General features: G+C 48.3%; 1 protein-coding gene across 4 annotated transcripts in view; it reads left to right on the top strand.

Moving 5' to 3' along the window:
- Window positions 1-9,153: 9,153 nt before the first annotated feature.
- Window positions 9,154-18,759, top strand: part of BCAM (basal cell adhesion molecule (Lutheran blood group)) — a 63,285-nt gene continuing 53,679 nt past the window's right edge. For all 4 annotated transcript variants that reach the window (XM_033158358.1, XM_033158355.1, XM_033158357.1 and 1 more), the window contains exon 1: window positions 9,154-9,244. In XM_033158358.1, the coding sequence (XP_033014249.1) occupies window positions 9,169-9,244 (76 nt within the window). In that variant the 5' untranslated portion in view covers window positions 9,154-9,168. The remainder of the gene's footprint in view (window positions 9,245-18,759) is intronic.

Genomic DNA, 18,759 nt, shown 5'->3' with positions numbered 1-18,759 from the left:
TGAGGTGGCCAAAGTACTGGAGCCTCAACTTCAGGATCTGTCCTTCTAGTGAGCACTCAGGGCTGATTTCTTTGAGAATGGATAGGTTTGATCTTTTTGCAGTCCATGGGACTCTCAAGAGTCTCCTCCAGCACCATAATTCAAAAGCATCAATTCTTCGGCGATCAGCCTTCTTGATGGTCCAGCTCTCACTTCCGTACATTACTACTGGGAAGACCATAGCTTTAACTATACGGACCTTTGTCGGCAAGGTGATGTCTTTGCTTTTTAAGATGCTGTCTAGGTTTGTCATTGCTTTTCTCCCAAGAAGCAGGCGTCTTCTAATTTCGTGACTGCTGTCACCATCTGCAGTGATCATGGAGCCCAAGAAAGTGAAATCTTTTACTCTAATCTACGGCAAAGAGATGCTCCTTTTTATAGTGGGAGAACCGCAACTTTGTACAAGCTCCTCTCCTCAGTGCGACAGGCTACGGCAAAACAAAATCGAAAATTCTTTCCAGTAGCACCTTAGAGACCAACTGAGTTTGTTCCTGGTATGAGCTTTCGTGTGCATGCACACGAAAGCTCATACCAGGAACAAACTCAGTTGGTCTCTAAGGTGCTACTGGAAAGAATTTTCGATTTTGTTTTGACTATGGCAGACCAACACGGCTACCCACCTGTAACTGAGGCTACGGCAGACAAGGGTGAGCAGATACATGGTGGTCTTGTAGTAAGGTTAAAGCTTACTGGGAAATGATACACAATGAATTGAAAAGGATGTTCAAAATAACTTTTGCAAAAAAACAACAACAACAACGCAGAAGCTTTTCTTTTGGGAATTATAGGGACAGAATTACCTGCCGGCAGCAAGAATGCTACTCGCCTCAAAGTGGAAAGAAGCAGAAGGCCCAGCAAAGGAAGAACAGATACAAAAACTTATGGAATATGCAGAAATGGCGAAACTTACCGTAAGAATAAGAAGTCAAGTACAAACTTTTTATAAAAGAGTGGAAATGGTTTATTGAATATTTACGGATAAATTGCAAACAGATAAAAACATTGGCAGGATTATTGTAATAGCCTGCAGTTTCATACGAACGTATATTTAAAGTAGATAATTAAATGAGCAACTTAAATGAATTTGGTTGGATGTGCAGAAGATATTTAAAAACTAGTTTAAGGAACCGCAGGAAGAGGGGGAAGGAAGTCAAACTTTGAAATGTTAAATTGATTGTAAAACTAATGAAATGTATAAACTTGAAAAGTATAAATAAGAACTTAAAATTTAAAAGGGGGTTGAGCAGATAGAAATCCTTTAAACCAGCTTTAAATCATTTTGGAGGCGCAACTTGCAAGAACAGAAAGCGTAGCTTTCTTGAAATGGGCAAAATTAGAACGCCACCTGCTTGCTGTTTCCTAAGAAGTTAAAGGAAATCCCCCCCCCCCCTTTGCTACAACGCTTTTCAATACTGAGGGAAATTTCCCTTTTATCATTAAAAAGGAAGAAGGGAAACGGAAACATTTGGGCTAGTATTCAGTAGTCAAGGTTAGCACCCTTTGAGCGAACACTTACCCACGGCCAGAAAACATATCAAAGGATTCTCATCACATCTTCGTGTGCTGATTTATGTTAACGATGCCCATAGACATTATTACAAAAAAACAGTCTTAATTGAATGCAGTGACAATAATTTATGATAATAAAGAGTGGACACATAGTCCTACATATACAACCGGCCCTTTGAGGGTGACCAAACTGCTGATGCGGCCCCCGATGAATTTGAGTTTGACACCCCTGCCATAGAGAAATAATTGCTGTAATTTAAATGGAAATTGAAAAAAATACAGCTCACTGTAGTGGGGGGAACTGTGACCCAGTGATTTGGCTGGCTTACTGTTGATGGGAGTTGGGAGGGATCCCATGGGTCATCTAGTCCAACCCCCTGCAATGGGTACCACCTTGACAAAGGCTGAGGCCTCGCTCACATCCTGCATTTACACTAGGATTCTGCTTTAAACAGTCATAGCTCCCCCTCCTCCGGGGAGTTATAGTTTGTCAAGGGTGCTGGGAGTTGTTAGGAGACCCCCTGTTCCCCTCCCAGAGCTACAATTTGCCAAGTGGCTTAACAGGCAATCCCTCTTCACAGGGAACTCTGGGAACTGTAGCTCTGCAAGCAGAACAGGGTTCTCCTCACAACGCTCAGGCCCCTTAACAAACTGCGGCTCCCAGAATCCTTTGGGAGAAGTCTGTCTGTTGGCATCTGTCTCGAGAGACAATGGAGTGCGCCTCTGGGGGTGAAGTCAAGCACTGAAGTGACCTCCCCGGGGCGCAAGCCCGGGTTAGCGTGTAACAAACTACAGCTCCCAGAATTCTCTGGGGGAAGCCGTTTAAAGTGGCATCGCGGCACTTGGTGTTTGAGTTGGCTGCCTGGCCTCCAACTGAGAGCCTTCGTGAGTCTCCTCCGGCTTTGAGATGGGAGAAGAAGATTGGCTTGCGGCCAAAACATGATCGGATCTCTGACGTTGTTTCACTTCAAAGCAGGTCTGGATCCGAATGGCGGTGGTGGGGGAAGGGTCTGTTTCACCCTCCTCTGCCTGCCGTCTTCCTGGTGCAAATGCAGTGGAATAAATACCTGTACAGCAAATTGCCTCCTCCCCACCTGGGAAGGGGAAAATACAGGCATGAAAGACCGTGCAGGGAATTCCCAGGTCCTCAACCCAGTTTGTTTACCCAACCTTCTCCACACACACACACCCCTGTTTTGCCTGGCTAGCCTTGAGCTGGTCCTATCTGCTTCTGGGCTGTCCGTTTGCCATGGGATTCATCCGGACTGCAATTAAACTGCTGCTGATCCAGGTTAGCCTGATAGGAAAGGCTAGGAGATTTCTGACCTTGCAGCAGAGCCCAGCAGCTTGCTGGGATACCCAGACCAGAAGGGGGCAAGGCCGTGTGGGTGTGCAAAGGAATTTTTACAGCAGAGGGGATGGGAAAAAAAGGGAATATCCTGCATTAGCATGCCAGTAATAGAACTAATTCTCCAAATGTGGGGCCTTGAAACAGCGCCCCCCAGGCCCCACCTGTGCCCTGCATTTAAAGCAGTATCATGGCACCTTAAACAGCCACAGCGTCCCCCACTGAATCTTGGGAGTTGTAGTTTGTTCAGGGTGCTGAGCGTTTCATAGAACTGGAAGGAGTCCCTACGGTCATCTAGTCCAGCCCCCAGGAGTCTTTTTGACCCCTATTGCCTTCACAGAGCTGCAGTTCTCAAGAGTGTTTCAACAAACAATCCCTCTTCCCAGGGGACTCTGGGAAGTGGGGTCTCCTAACATACTACAATACCCAGGATTCTTTGGGAGAAGGCATGCCTGCTTAAGGTGGCTTGATAATGCTTTATTTGTACAGCGCAGATGAGGCCTCGTTGGCTAAAACTGAAATGAATTGCCTCCTCGCTCACAATTCTCTAAACGCTAATGCTCAATATCGCCATAGCATTCTTTGGTTAATCAAATATTTCCAGAAGGCTTGGTGCTGGCAGTAAATAAACCGATAACCCAGTTTAATTATTTGGTACACGATAACTGACTCTTGAGAGTCCCATGGACTGCAAGAAGATCAAACCTATCCATTCTCAAAGAAATCAGCCCTGAGTGCTCACTAGAAGGACAGATCCTGAAGTTGAGGCTCCAGTACTTTGGCCACCTCATGAGAAGAGAAGACTCCCTGGAAAAGACCCTGATGTTGGGAAAGATGGAGGGCACAAGGAGAAGGGGACGACAGAGGATGAGATGGTTGGACAGTGTTCTCGAAGCTACTAACATGAGTTTGGCCAAACAGCGGGAGGCAGTGAAGGATAGGCGTGCCTGGCGTGCTCTGGTCCATGGGGTCACGAAGAGTCGGACACGACTGAACGACTGAACAACAACAACAACAACTGACATGCAATGTTGTCTGGCATTATTTCGTCACTGACATGCAATGGTGTTTCCTATCAGACTGCTTTTAGCCTTTTGAAACTTTCGGCTGGACGGTGCCTGCCAAAAATGAAAACAATGAAGATATGTATGAACCAGTCTAATGCGCTCAGGTTTCAAATGCTGTGAGGAAAAGCAACGTTGACATTCGGGATTTCTGTTTCCAAATGTCGTGTCTGATGTTGTTTGGCCAAGTTTTGCGAAGACGTTTTGGCTTAACCACTGGATGGCGCAGCAAAGTTAAGCACAGAGGACGTGTCCCAGAGAAGATAAATATGGGATGCTGAAGAGCAGAGGTTTCCAAATTGTTTTCTGAGGTACCCGGACCAGCCCCAAAACATTTTGGTGTCTGAGGCTGTCTGAGGCAGAACAGCAAAATGTCCAGGGCCATTTTGACCCCCTGAGGCAGCAAATCCCACAAGCACCTCCCTCTGGCAGTAAAAATACAATAGCAATATATTAAATCACTACCATTTTCTCATAACATCCAACCTCAGGTGCCTGGAAACAGAAGCCACTAACTAATGGTAGAGCCGGCCAGCCCTGGATTCTCTGGGAGGCTATGGGGAGTTTCTCAAGGAGAAAATTAGTAATAATGCATAAGTTTCCCTGACAGAAAGAAAAAACCCCACTTACTGCCACTTACTGGATTTATATGTAAATATTTTTCTATGTACATATATGTATATGACAAAAGAGCCTTGTGGAATTGTAACAAACGTATTATGGCACCGGTTTTTTGTGGACTTCTTCAGACACTGTGGTTCTGAGGTCCGCAAAAAGCTAGCTGATGCCTTAATTAATGTAGTCGCTCTTACAAGAGCCTTTGTAGTTTCGGCCTTCTGGTAATTTAGATGTATAAATGCAAATTTAGAATTTAGATGTCACAACTAATCTTCCGTCCAAATCGCCCCAGATAAACACTTCAATTAATTTGCGCCGCATCCCAAATCACCCTCTCTAATCAGTTCTCCTTTCATTCATTTCTCCCTAATTAACTTCCCCAAAGACCCTGCTCAAAATCAGTTCGGTTCCCCTTCATTTACCCCCTTCATTATCCCAAATCAACTCTAGATAAAGCCATCTGAAATTAAGTTATCGCGCCCAAATTAATATCCCGCTCAGCGATCCAGAACACTGCCAATTCGATTCCTCCTGATTTCATTGCCAACACAGAAACACTTGGGGCACTCAAGAAAATACTTGGGGGTCTCTGCCCTATATGCCCACCCATAGCAACGCCTGTGTGCTCAAAAAGTTCATTGGGATGGGTGCTGTAAGGATACGACGTTTGAAAACAGCTTCTCTGGAGGGTGGGGGGGGGTCAGTGGTGAGGTCGGGATTGTGAATTATGTGAAGAGCCAATGGTGGAGCTGGTGACTGATGATAATCTGTGCAGGGAGGTTCAAGTTGGAGCCTGGAGTCAGCGCTGTGGAGAGTCGAGGGCTGGAATTAAGTAGTAATAATCAATAGCGCTTCTGAGCACATGCAGAGTGCCTTTTGCACCCCCGAGAGACCAAGGGTCTCACCAACACATCTGAGAATGCAGAAGGCTCGATTCCTGGAAGAGGGCTGCTTATTTTCATTATTATTATTATTATTATTGCAGCTTTGTGAATTTTAGATCTAGTAGAGTAAATAAAGACACGTTTGGGGGAATATTCTTAGTCTTACAACAACTTGAAAGCAGCACAAGGATGAACGTTATCATTAAACCTATTACTGTATTCCGAAACATTGCAAACGTCCCCCCCAACCAATTTTTCCATGTGCCTATTAGGTTGATCAGTATGGATTATTTTGCAATAAGTTAATTTAACCATTATAGACCAGCTCCCCCCTCCCCAAAAAATCTTTTCACATATAGCAGGAGATACACTGGAGAGATGCTTATTTTCAAAACCAAAAGGGGCCCAAGTCTTCCAGCAGACTTTATCTCTAAACCCAGATATTGAGAGTTGTTTTTCCCCTTCTTCGTACTCGGTATATTTCCTCTCTCACTTAGCCAACGTAATTGGGGAGATTCCAAAAGGTGTGTATGTGTGTGTGGGGGGGAAGTTGCTGTTCATCTCCTTGGTCAGAGTCCTTCAAGGTCCCTGATGCTATTTAGCATCTACATGAAACCATTGGGAGATGCTGCCCAGGGACTTTGAGGTCAGGTGGCAGGAGCATGCTGGTAACACCTGACTCTACAGGTACCCCTCTTTCCCATCTGAGTCCAGGAAGGCTGCGGAGATCCTGAACGGAACTGGATGGGGACTCACAAACCAAGACTTAGGCTGTGTACACATAAAGCACATGATTTAAAAAGAGCCCTGCTGGATCAGGCCAGTGGCCCATCTAGTCCAGCATCCTGTTCTCACAGTGGCCAACCAGATGCCTGGGGGAAACGCAGGATCCGAGCACAAGAGCCCTCTTCCCTCCTGCAGTTGCCAGAAACCGACATTCAGAATCATTACCGTCTCAAACTGTGAAGGCAGAACACAGCCATCATCAGGTGTTGCACGGGGCGCCACACTGAACTTTAGCGCCACAATGAAATTTGAGAGCCCAAAGTCCGCCGCCGCCATCATGTCTTTCCCCAAAGAATCCTAGGAACTGTAGTTTAAGGGTGCTGGGAATTGTAGTTCTGCGAGGGGCAAACTACGGTTCCCAGGATTCTTTGGGAGGGGGCAGAACCATGTGCTTTCAATATGCTTTAGATGTTTGGCATGTACATAGCCTTAATCTAGCGGACAATGCAGAAGAGATATCTGTATTGAGGAGCAGGGGAGAGATTTCAGGATTAGGCAGGCAACTGGTTCTAGACAGGACCACACAGTCATCTTCTGGAAGAGTTCAGGCTTGCAGCCTAGGCCTGCTCCTGGAGCCAGTGCCACTCTTGGGACATCCCGGTTGCAGCTATGTCTAGGAGCAGGGCCGGATTTAGGTGTGATGGGGCCCTAAGCTACTGAAGGTAATGGGGCCCTTTATATGTCTAGCTGTCCTTTGTCAATAACAAATTGTCTCTGTTTTTTGTGTTGAATATATGCTATATGGTAATTTATGGACCTAGCCTACACAACACAAAACACTGTTGCTGTATGTAGGTTTTATTGTATTTGCTTTTTATCTTATATTTTGGAAATGTACATCCAGTTCTTTTTTTCCTTTAATTTTTTTGGGGGGACCCCCCCAAGAGAGTGGGGCCCATATAGCTTGTTTAGCTTATACGTAAATCCGGCACTGTCTAGGAGTGAATTTGTACCCTTTAACTGGAACAAGCATCTCCGGCCTCTGCCGCTCGTGCCTTGATCGCGTCCAGATTAGATTACTACATTGCATCTGCGTGGGGACGGTCTCTGAAAAGTTTCCACAAACCTCAGCCAGAGAATTGACTGCGGTTTGCGAAACTTGTTCAATTTGCATTGGCTTCAGTGCTCAGTTTGAAGTGCTGCTATGAAGCTCTAAAACTGTCTGGGACCAGGCGATTTGATGGGGGGGGCCCCTCTTCCGCTAGCCTGAACCTGCTCACCCCTTGCATGCGAAATCTGAGACTTTGATCCAGGCTGAGATTGTTCCTCAGGGCCTTCTCGGTTGTGGTGCCCGGAGCATGGAACTCAAGCTCCTCGACTGTCTTCCCTCCCTTCATGGCTTCCCAGCCACCGGTAAAAAATGAGCCAAGTTCTTTGATCTGAGTTTTCTTCTTCCCCTTGCCATGATGAATGCATTTTAGACAGTCTTCCAATTTTCTTCCGTTTTTAATTTTACTTTTGGATGTGATTGGAGTTTTTTTTTTTTTTTTACTTGACTGTTTCTTATGTGAACTGCTTTGAGCACAGATGTATTTATGGAAACTCCGGTATATAAATAAATTGCGGCTATTATTACCATGACCATTGCTTTGTTACAGCTACAGTATACTGTGTATTTCACTGTTCAGGGTTGTTGCTGTTGTTTGATTCCAAGCTGCCTTGGAGACCCATTTGAGCCAAAAGAGGAGGTAAAAATACCTAGATAGGTAAATAGGCCATATAAAGCAATATTAATTTCTGGAGTGGCAGCACCCCGACCCCCCACGAATCTTTGGCACCTGAAAGACTAGATTTATTGTCATAAAATTCCATGTGTTTCATTACAGCGCACAAAGTATCAGCTTGAGTGACAGCTATATGCATCAAGAAAAGAACGACACTCTGCACTTGCTCAGAGGTCCTCTTTTATTTACCTATTTAGGGTAAATAAGGGAAACTTATTTGTTATTGTTTAGGGAAGCTTTTAATGTCTGATTAATTATTGTATTTTAATATTGTGTTGGAAGCCGCCCAGAGTTGCTGGGGAGGCCCAGCCAGATGGGTGGGGTATAAATAAATTATTATTATTATTATTATTATTATTATTATTATTATTATTATTTCTAGGTCTCAATCTCGGTGCTTAAAAGTGGGTAGGCAAGCGGAAGTATAACCTCATTTGTATTTTAAGGGAATATGATATTGTTGTTATATTGTAACTATAGGAGCAAGAATTGATAAATTGATAGCTGATGGATATTGGGAAAGGGGAAATAATACAAATTTTAAAAATAATTGCAAAATGAATATAAGGAATGAAATGTGAGTTAGAGATAAATATTGTAATATCAAGAAGCAAAGGGGAAAACTAGGGACGCATCTAGGACGAGGAAACTATTTTGGGATTTTTAAAATTAAATTTGATTTAATTTGGCACTGATTTGTTAAATTTTTTTTGGAAAACTAATAAATATTATTTGGCAAAAAAGAGAGGCCCTGGGCCTGAAATCCTGGTCCAACGAAGCCCTGCGCAAAGGAAGGCTGAGCCCCGGCACCTCTCTTTTTAGAAACCAAGCCCCGAGGGAGAGGGGCGGGAATAGGTGGGGGGATGGATCTCGGCGAGGAAAAGCGGGACGGCGGAGTGACGGCAACCCCCTTTACCTGGGAGTAATCTCCGTAGAATTCAACAGGGCTTACTTCCGAGGAGAGGTGGATCGGATCGCGCGCCAACCTGGCGACCGTCTCCCCTCCGCCGGCCGGGGAGCCTCGCTCGTTCTCCCGCAGGCCCGGGGCGGGGGGCGCGGCTGACGCTGGCGCTGAGCCGCTGGGGGCGGGCCGGGGGGCGGGCCGTCTCGCCGGGCCGGAGGGGGCGAGCTGGCGGCGGCGGCTAGGGTGCCGGAGTCGGTCTTTGCAGCTCCTCTCGGACGCACCAAGGCTCGCCATGGGCTCCGCTTGCTCCCCGACGGCGCTCCTTCTGCGCGGCCTCGTGCTGGGGCTCTTTCTGCTCGCCTGCTCAGGTAAGGGGCGCAGGGAAGACCCCGATCGCGGCGGCGGCTGCTGCTGCATCTTCTGCCGGCCGGGAATGGAAAGGGAAATCGGGAGCCCGGACGCGCGCGCTCCCCGGGGTGGGAAGAAAGAGACCGAGCGCTGCCGCCGCCGGGAATGGCAGCGCAGCTCGCCCGTGATCTCCCTGCGCTTTCGGTCACCCCCTTCCCCAAAATACCTCTTTGCCCACCAAGGAAGCTTCCCCGGTCTATCTGCCAGCCTCCCCCTCCGCGGGTTTAAGCGTCGGATCCACCTGCTCTTCTCCGCAAGTCCCTCCCTTCCCAAGTTTCTGGCAACTTTTACGCGTCCGCGGGAGGAAGAATTTGGAGGCGAGAGGGGTGGGGTGGGGGGTTCGCCTTGCACCTGCGATCTGCCCCCCCACACCCTTTTTGCGAGCAGCCAGCCTGCCATCTCGCCCTGCAGAAGGGTCTCTTTCTTTCTCTGTGCGTTGCGTTTTGTGGCAGATCACGATCCTTCTTTTCTACCCGTTCCCTTTTAGCCAACCACCTTTCGGGACCAGGAAAGGCGCCATTCGTTCTCTTCTCCAATCCCAAGGGGGAGAGAGCCAAAAACGAATGGCGCGGGGTGGTGGGGTTGGCGGGGGCCAGGTTCAGTTCTAGGGGAGGTGGAGAAGAGGGGGGGGACACCTAGTAGATCAGGGTGGGGTGCAGGGACTGGGAATAGTTCTGTGTGTTACTGGATAGGTGTCTCCTCTTTGCTAGGAATTCAGCTTAGTACTTGGAGAAGCCTGGGGCTGGGGTGTAAGCGTCTCCTGGTGGGAACCAGCCAGAGATCCCATCTCTGCCTTCTCCGTCCTGCTCTCTGACACCACCCGCATTCTCCACCGCCTCTCCAATTGATATGCTACAGAGCCCCTTGGCAGGATCGAGGGTCCCCTTGGGGTCACCCCAACATAAAGCGTGTGACCCCCCCTTCTTTCTCTCCCCACCACCCAGCTCTCTGCGCTTCCACCTTCCCCGTCCCTCTTTGCTGCCCCAGGACTGCTGCTGTTCCCTGCTTCCCCCCACCCCACCCCACTCATATCCTCCCCATCTCTTGGCATCGACCCCTCATTTCCTGGCACTTTTTCTTGCTCAGCGGTGACTTGACCGTTCTTAAGTGACTCATGGGCAGGGTGAGGAGGAAAAATAACGTGCGAGTTCCTTCCCCCCCTCCAACCCCCCCCCCCCCAATCAAATACAGAAGAGGAGCTGTGGAGAAGGGTGCCATCCTGGACTCAGACACACCTGATTTCGTCCACACACGCCAGATGGTGCTATTTTATTCCAGGCTAATTTAACCTGGAATAGATCCTGAAGCCTGGTTCTGTGCACATTCTTGCTCGCGTGTTGCAGGAAGTTCACATTAAAAAATCCCACCCTTAAAACATCAGCCTTTCCTTAACCATCTGGATTATGAAAGGTGTTTGGTCCTTATCATGTAAAAAAAAAAAAAGCTGTTTTGAGTGCTAAGGCTGTGTGCTCTCTGGAGCATGAGGATTAAAACAAAAGAGTGCCTCTGGGCGTGTGCAGAGTTTAAAAAAAAATCTTAGTAACCGCGGCTCAGCCCATCTTTACATATTTGGGATTAGGACACTGAGCTCAGAGGGTGTGGCCTTTACACAGGGGTGAGATCCAGCACCTCTAATTCTTGCTACAGTACTGTACCAGCTTTCAGTCCTCCTCACTGGAACTTTAGCAAATGTATCTAGCCCGTGATTCAGAAAACAAGCTCCGCAGAGTCTTTTTGTTTGGGTTCAAAACTACCCCTTGAGTACACTTTCAATCCCCTTTCAACTCATTTTGGGGGGCCCTTTCTCTCTGGACACCGGGTTTTGCCCCCACCCTGCCAACACCCCCTGAGTCATGACCCCCTCGCGCTGGATTTTGTAGATGACAGAGGCTGGCACACAGGGGAGGATGTTTATACAATCTGCTTTTAGGGAGGCGGATGGGCTCTGGATGCCGGAATGGTGCTGGGTTGGGTGTGGAGGGCTCTGCTGGAATGAGGCAGAGGGTGCCCAGAAGAGTGGTGGGGGGGAGGAGGAGGAGGAGAAGGTGTAACTCAGTTGTAAGTCTCCCCCAGTCCCCTTCCCCCAGCTTGGAGTACTGGGAGGGATGCTCTTACCCAAACATGACCCAGCTCGTTGTTTGCTCAGCCCTAGCCTCTTTGCATTCCTGGTCCCCTGCGTTAGCTTTTCCCAGCCTCCTGGGCTCTTCAAGAACCGCTCCCTTTACCCCTCCAAGCAGTGGCTTAGATAGCTGCTCCAAGGCAGCTTTGCTTCACCCCAGGCAGAGGCAACAGCAAGCATCTTGGGGGAGGATTTTGGGGGGTGGAGCAGGGCTGGAGAAGGTGTCCCACTTGTCGTCCCCTCTCTTCGCCCTTCTTGAAACCTTCCCATCCAGAGCACCCTTTATAAAAGGAGGCGTTCCAAGACTTGAGCTCCTCCTGTGAAAACTACATATCCTATTACTAGTTGGTAAGCCTCTTTTATGGCAGGACCCTTTAAGAACCCATTTTGTAAAGTGATTAATTCATCTGATCCTGGCGAGCTCAGCTTGGGCATCCTTCATAATCTTGAAGTCTTTTCTCCAGGCCCAGAAGTATGAGATCAGGGTGGCTCTCCTGTTTTCCTGACTGGTGAGGAGGAGGGGGAAATCACTCTGCACATGCTCACTGCAACCATCGCCACCCCGTTCCAGAATCGAATCTTGGCTGAGATTTCAGTTCTCACGCAGCCCTTCTTTAGGCATATCCTCCTCCTGCAAAGATTTTTACCCTTTTTGTGTACATAAGAGCCATGGAAATCAATAAATTACAGCAATTAAAGCCTCTCCAGGTACAATTCCAGCAACTTACAGCAGCCGGAACATTAAAAAAGGAGGGCAAAGAAGTCAATATCAATAGCAAATGCCAGGATAAACAGAAAGGTTTTAGCTGCCTGTGAAAGCAGCCCATTGCCACTGCTTTGTTGATTTCCATTGGTAGCTCACCTGCAAAACGGGTGCCACCACAGATAAGGCCGTCCTCTGAACCCCTGGCCAACCAGGCTTCAGGAAACGGGAGTCCGGTCTGGAGGGCTTCACGCATAGATCACCCTGAGCTGCGTTGGGAAAGTTGGTCTTGGAGAGAGCCGGGTTCCAAACTCTTTCGGAGCTTTATAGGTCAAAACACGAACCTTAAATTTGGTGTGCGGCAGCTAGCTGGCAGCCACGCCCTGGGTGGCATAATATGTACTTGGCACGATTCCTGGTTTCTCTATCTGCGTTCGCAGCTTCAAATGACAAGGGCCCGAGATAAGGAGTTTCATTTACTTCAGTTTAAATTAATATCGGCAACTGCCTCTTGGATTTAAGGCTGCATTTTAAGTGTGTGTGTGTGTGTGTGTGTTTTTATTAATGCATGCTACCTTGGTGGTGTAGCTGAAAAGTAGGATATTTATTACATATTACATAAATATATAGTTTTTTAAACAAATATCTTATTGAATTGTAATTAAACAAATATCGAATTGTATAAAACGGGAGGCAATTAACTAAGAGTTCCAAATGCAATGCTATATGCTTAAATTAGTTGCTTGTGACGCCCGTTATAAATCTCCTTGCACTCTGCTAATGGTGAGCATCAAGGAGTGGTACGGACAGAGATGTTGAGGAGGGTTTTATCTAGTCCCCTGATTACTAATGGGGTGCAGATGTGCTGTGAAATCATCCCCAGCTCCTGTGTAGAAGCAGTGCAGATGGCCAGCTCCCCATGTGGCCGTCTATCTGCCCTAATAAGTCCGCACTTGGTGAATTGAGGTGGTTAAAGAGGTAAGGAGATTTGATCTCTTGCAGATGCAGGGGTCCCTGTCCTTGTTAATGGTGATGAGGGGCAGGATAAAGGGAGGAGAATAAAGAAACTGCAAAGCTCAAAACCCGAGATGCAGAAAGGCCAGCACGACATCGGGTGTCGTGTTCTCCAGCGGTGCGCTCATACAAGCCTAAACGGGCTCCTCGGCTCTGGTGCGTGTAGCATCGTGGAAGAAGCCTTGAGCCCTTGAGGAGGCAGACGGTTGTTTTTGCTCCTGCTGCTTAATTTTTTAAGCCTGCAGTTTATACTTCTGCTCAGCTGCTGTGTCGTTTTTTTGCGGTGTTGCGTTTTTATGACGGTTTTAGTGGGCGTGTTTGAACTGTGTTGTGGATTCCTAACATTCTTATGGGAAGGCAGCATAAATAAATGGAAAAACATACATTGTTGTGGGAATTTTTTCCCCCCAAACTGAGTTTCTAGTCCTCATGGATGTGGAGAAAAATTTAAGAGTTGAAGGATGGACTAGCTTGCAATTGACTTCTCAATAGCTACTTTCTTGCTTTCTTTATGGTGCTTCTCCTTTTTAGAAGTAGCTGCTCTCCTTACCCTGAACCCCACACTTCGATCAGATCACTCTGTCTTCTGACCAGTGCCTCTCCTCACCTATAGTTTGGAAGAAAAGGGTGGAGAAAGAAAATGAGATTTTTCAGCCCAGTTTGTTTGTTCTGAAGTAAGTCCCCTGTGCTCAGTGAAATGTATTCCCAGGTGAATGTATGTAGAACTGCAGCCTCCATGTCTATTTTGGTTCTCAAGAGGATGGAAAGTTGGGAGTCAGATACCAAGCTGACAGATCTCTGCCTGGGGAGACGGTGGCGCTTGGATTCTGTGAGATGCCTCTTCTTGGCTCAGCCTCAGTGCATTGTGAATGAGACCGGGTGTGAGCCTGCTGCCTTTTGCCCAGCCCTTGTGTGTGGTGTGTGACATTTGAGGTGTGAAAACTGCCTTGGCTCACTGCGAAACAAGACTTGGAGCTGCTTTCCACAACAAACGGCATGAAGGATGCTAGAAATAATTGCCTCTGCCTGGGAGTTGTGCATATAGCACACCGTGTTCTGCGTCCTGAAAGCAGTGTGCATGCACGGCCACACTCACACCATGCGTTTAAAGCGCTGTGGTACCACTTGAAACTCTGGGAGCTGCAGTTTGTTAGGGGCACCGAGAGTTGTCAGGAGGCCCCTGTTCCCTTCCCAGAGCTACAATTCCCAGAGTGGTTTTAACCGTCAATCCCTCTACACAGGGAACTTTGGGAACTGTAGCTCCGTGAGGGGAACGAGCCATAACAAATGGCAACTCCCAGAATCCTTTGCAGGGAACCCACGGCTGCTTAAAGCCCCTTAAACATGGTGTGCATGGGGCCTGTGTGTGGCAGCGAGGGGTCAGGCAGCCGTGGCGGCTCTTCCACGCAAACAGCTTGCCTCGTGGGCTGACCCTCGCGCCCAAAGAAGCCCGGGGCTCGCCTGGGTGCACAGGCCCGTCATGGCTCCCTCGGCGACAGGGCTACGTTTTTGTCCGTTCGGGGGCGCCTCTCGCTCCTTTTCCAAATCCTGCCCGCTTGCTTCATCTCCGCACAAATGCTCTCCCTTGTCTGAGAGAAAATGCGCCTGCCAGGAGGCGGCTAAGCGGTGCCCCTGACAGAATATGCCGCTCTTGTGTGCCAGCCGTGGCACTCACAGTGCCATGCTGCCAGTTCTGGGGCCTCTTCCTCCACCTTCTCCCCCTCGGCCTGATTCCCTGATATCATCTCTTGTATCCCTGAGCCAGAGAGAGGGAAGACAACAGGTCTGGCCACTTCAAGGGGCCCTCAGAGCCCGGAGCAGCAGCTGGGGGCTGGGCTGCCTTCCTTGGAGAAGGGGATGTGGCCAAATCCGCCCTTCAGGCGTACCTAAGGGGGCAGCGCCCCATCCCCTATTCCCTTGGCAACCGTCCTCTGCTTTGTTCCCCTGCCTTTCCCATCAAGGCCTCTCAAAGCCCCTTTATGCCGCGGCTTCTGTGGTTTCAGGTGTGTTGAGGCCTGTTCTGTCCCACAAGGAACGCCTTTCATTGCTCGGCACCTGCCCGGCTTCCTCCCTTCCTGAGGCAAGGCCTGTTTTCGCCCCCCCCCCCCCCTTCCACCGTCTTTCTCTGCCTCTCCCTTCCCGACGCCCATTTCTCTCTCTCTCTCTCTCTCTCTGTCTCTCTCTCTCTCTCTCTCCACCCCCCTCCATTTCTCTTGGTCTGCCTGACTCCTTCTTCGCCCGTCCATCCCCTTCGCCACATTGTGTTTATCTGACCAAGCGTGTAAACTTCTCTTCAAATCGCAGGCTAGAAATTAATGTGCGTGTTTCCCCCCTCCAAACACACACATGTGCGTCCGTGGCAGAACCTGGACAAAGATTGCCTGGTAAACTTGGCCAGAACGGACACTTGACTTCTGGATTTTGATTTCTGGAGTGCTTTTGTGTTCTGCTTCTTCTAGGTTGCCATGCTGTCACAGGGAACCCCGGAGTCCTGGAAATCCTGTTCCCAGACCTATGGTCTAAACTAGGCTGTGCTAGAAATTGACCCCGGAACTTTTTATTTTAAAACGCCAAGGCTAAATGCAGAGACAGGTTTCTCTGAGCACGTGCAGAGTGCCTTTATCTTTCCGCTAATTATCCATAGCTTGCAGGTTTTGCACATGCCTAGGGCTACGGGCAAAGTTTCTGGAGCCATGATTGATCGCCACCACACAGAAATATTTGGGCGAGAACTGACACAAAGTCCTGCCTCAAGGGGTGCCTGCTTGGATTCAGTTGTCTTCTCAGAGCTGGGGAAAGAACCCAGGAGTTCTGGCTTTGATTTTTTTTTCGCTCGGAGCACCCTTTCTCCTTGCTCCTCCTCCTGCTCTCAAATTCCTGAAAGTTCCCTCTCCCTTTGCTCTGTTTGGAAGCTCCCACACCAGGCAAACTCCAGTTCTCCCCCATGTTAATTAGCTGGCTTCATTAAGCGTGTCTGCAGGCGCCCCAGCCCGGCTGGGATGCTGAGTTGATGCCTTGCTCTCATCACTGCCCTGGGAGCCAGGGAGATAAACAATGAGCCCAGCAGCACCGCCTTCCCTTTCATCCTTAGACTGGCACAGCAGCGTAGGGTTGTGGTTATTTCTAGACCCCGGGGCTTTTTTTAGCTCCTCTGGGGATTTGGGGCTGGTCCCCGCAGGCAGCTCTGGGCTGGAGCTATTCATAGCTGGGCATTTGGTCTGTGGGAGCTGGGAAGGAAAGCGTCCCTCGTTGGCTCTGAACGTGACGCCGAAGAGCAAAGGAACTGTGTCGGATTCCAGCCCCCTTGCTCCCACCCTCTGGAATTCATGTGCTGAACATAGCAGGAACCCGCGCGCATGCATGCTACCTGGCATGCCCCGGATCTGCGGGAAAGCTGCGCCGCGGGACTTGGTGTGCGCATGCAAACTGCAGGAGAGTCTGTGGTGTGCAGACACGCATGTCGCTACATGTACTTAGAAACACGCTTAGGTATGTGCCCCAGGGGACGTTGGCCGTGGGTGTGCATGTTCTGCGCTCGATTTTTAAAAAGCAAAAGCTCTTTCCAGGATTCTGCAAGAGGATGAGCTGAATTCCGCGACCCGTGTACATTGTACACATTAAGTAAATCCTAATCCCTGCTCCCCTGAGCTTGCAGAATTTACTTTGCGGAATTGTGCTTATGCCACACAGTGGAAGAGAAATCGGCCAGGCGCTGAAATTTAGAACACATTAAAACATCAAATAAAACAACCCGTAATAAAACAAATTCAAGCTTCGGGGAAAATATTTCAGATCCTTCTTTAAGTGACATGTTGCTTTCTCCCTATTTATTTAACTACTTATCTTGCAGAGCTGCCCCATAGCAGAAGGACTCTCGGAAGGCAATGTGGGGTAGTGGTTAGAGTGTCGGACTCGGACCTGGGAGATCAGCGTTCAAATCCCCACTCAGTCATGATGCTCACGGAGTTAGTCACAGCCTCTTAACCTGCCTCGCAGGGTCGTTGAGGGGGATTAACCGAGGAGAGGGACAAACCATGGGCCCCTTGGAGAAAAGGGTGGGAGATAAAAGCAGTGGATAAGCTCTTCTGCTTACCTGCTTAAGGTAGCCGGAGGGGCCAGCTAGATGGAGATGTCAGCCACCAACCTGGCAGCCAGAGATCTCCACGTGGTCGCAATTGGACCAGCGCCAGTAGCAAACTGTCTAATTTCTAACACCACATCAGGACCAGTAGCTCTGATAATGCCTGATGCTACAATGCCAGAGGCTGCATCCAGCATTTCATGGTTGCACATGCTGTCAGGAAGGGACCCCCCAAACTTCTCCTCTCCTTGCTAAGTGAACTTTTCTAAGCCCGCTTTGTGCAGCAGCTGCTGCTGCTAAGTAAACTAGGGAACTCGGTATCTCAAGCCGGCCATCCAGCCTCCCCTTGACCTTCTGCCATCTAGTCAAGATGTTTCTTTTCCAACATGCATCTGGCCTCTCAGGTTCAGTTTTTTTTTCCAGCAGATCGACTTGTTTATTTGCACTGCTTTTATACGCTGCTCCTTTCTCTTGTTTTATTGATTGCTAACATGCTACAAATTGATTTTGTAGTTGTAGTTGTTTTTTTTGTTTTAAAAACTGTTGTTAGCTACTCTGCGATTGCAGCAGAAAATCAGCTGAAATAAAAACTAGCCAAAGAATAAACATGCAACAAACAACAGACAACACGGTCAAATTGCAGGATGTATACAAATAACACAAACCGTGAGAGTATTCAATCATATACGTATATATATATATACAACCGGAGGGGATATAATCCATAACACATACAAATGTCTCATTTATCCCCGTTTCACTGAACTGTTGAAGTTTGGGAGCATTTCAGCCTTGCTAATTTTCTATGTACGGATATTTGAAGTCCGTCCCTGGAAGAAACGATAACTGTGAAATGGGGTTAATGCAAGCTAGCCGCCCGTCGGAAAACAGACGTGGACGCCTAAGAGACCTGAGCACCTTATCGCATTGAACTTTTTGCACATTGAACATTGCGCTTTTGGAATCTTAATCGCCTCTTTTGAGACATTTGTATGTGTTATGGATTATATCCCCTCCGGTTGTATATATATATATACATACCAAAGAATAAATATGTTAGGTGATGGGCATGTCATGGTGAGAATTGCTCCTCTGGTGAGAATTCGCCCTTTTCCAGATCTGGTATAATATCATAGACTTGATCACGTGTGTGTGGTGGGATAATATGTGGCAGATAAATGGAGGGATGGGTCTCTGTGGACTGCAAAACTGATTTCAGCTGCCGAACTGATTTCTTGGTTGTCCTTGGAGTCATAGTGTTGTCGAGTTGGGAGGGACCCCCAAGGGTCATCTAGTCTAACCCCCTGCAATGCAGCCGTTCCTGGGTAGGCTCAAACCACCGACCTTCTGGTTAACAGCCAGACACACTGACCCATGGCGCCTTTGCCTGCACATCTCGTTTCCTTGCATACACCATCAAGCTTCCTTTCCCTCTTTCGCCTCTAGGCTGTGTGTATGTGTGCGAGCATAATATTATTGTTATTCTTGTTATAAAAATCTTAATTTTATGGCACGGAAATCCGGTTTCTGTAGAACAGGGTGGAAATGTGTTCAAATC

This window comes from Lacerta agilis, chromosome 8, assembly GCF_009819535.1.
Source record: "Lacerta agilis isolate rLacAgi1 chromosome 8, rLacAgi1.pri, whole genome shotgun sequence".
Lineage (NCBI taxonomy): Eukaryota > Metazoa > Chordata > Lepidosauria > Squamata > Lacertidae > Lacerta > Lacerta agilis.
Note: the sequence above shows the minus strand (reverse complement) of the source record. Positions and strands in the feature narration are given on the sequence as shown.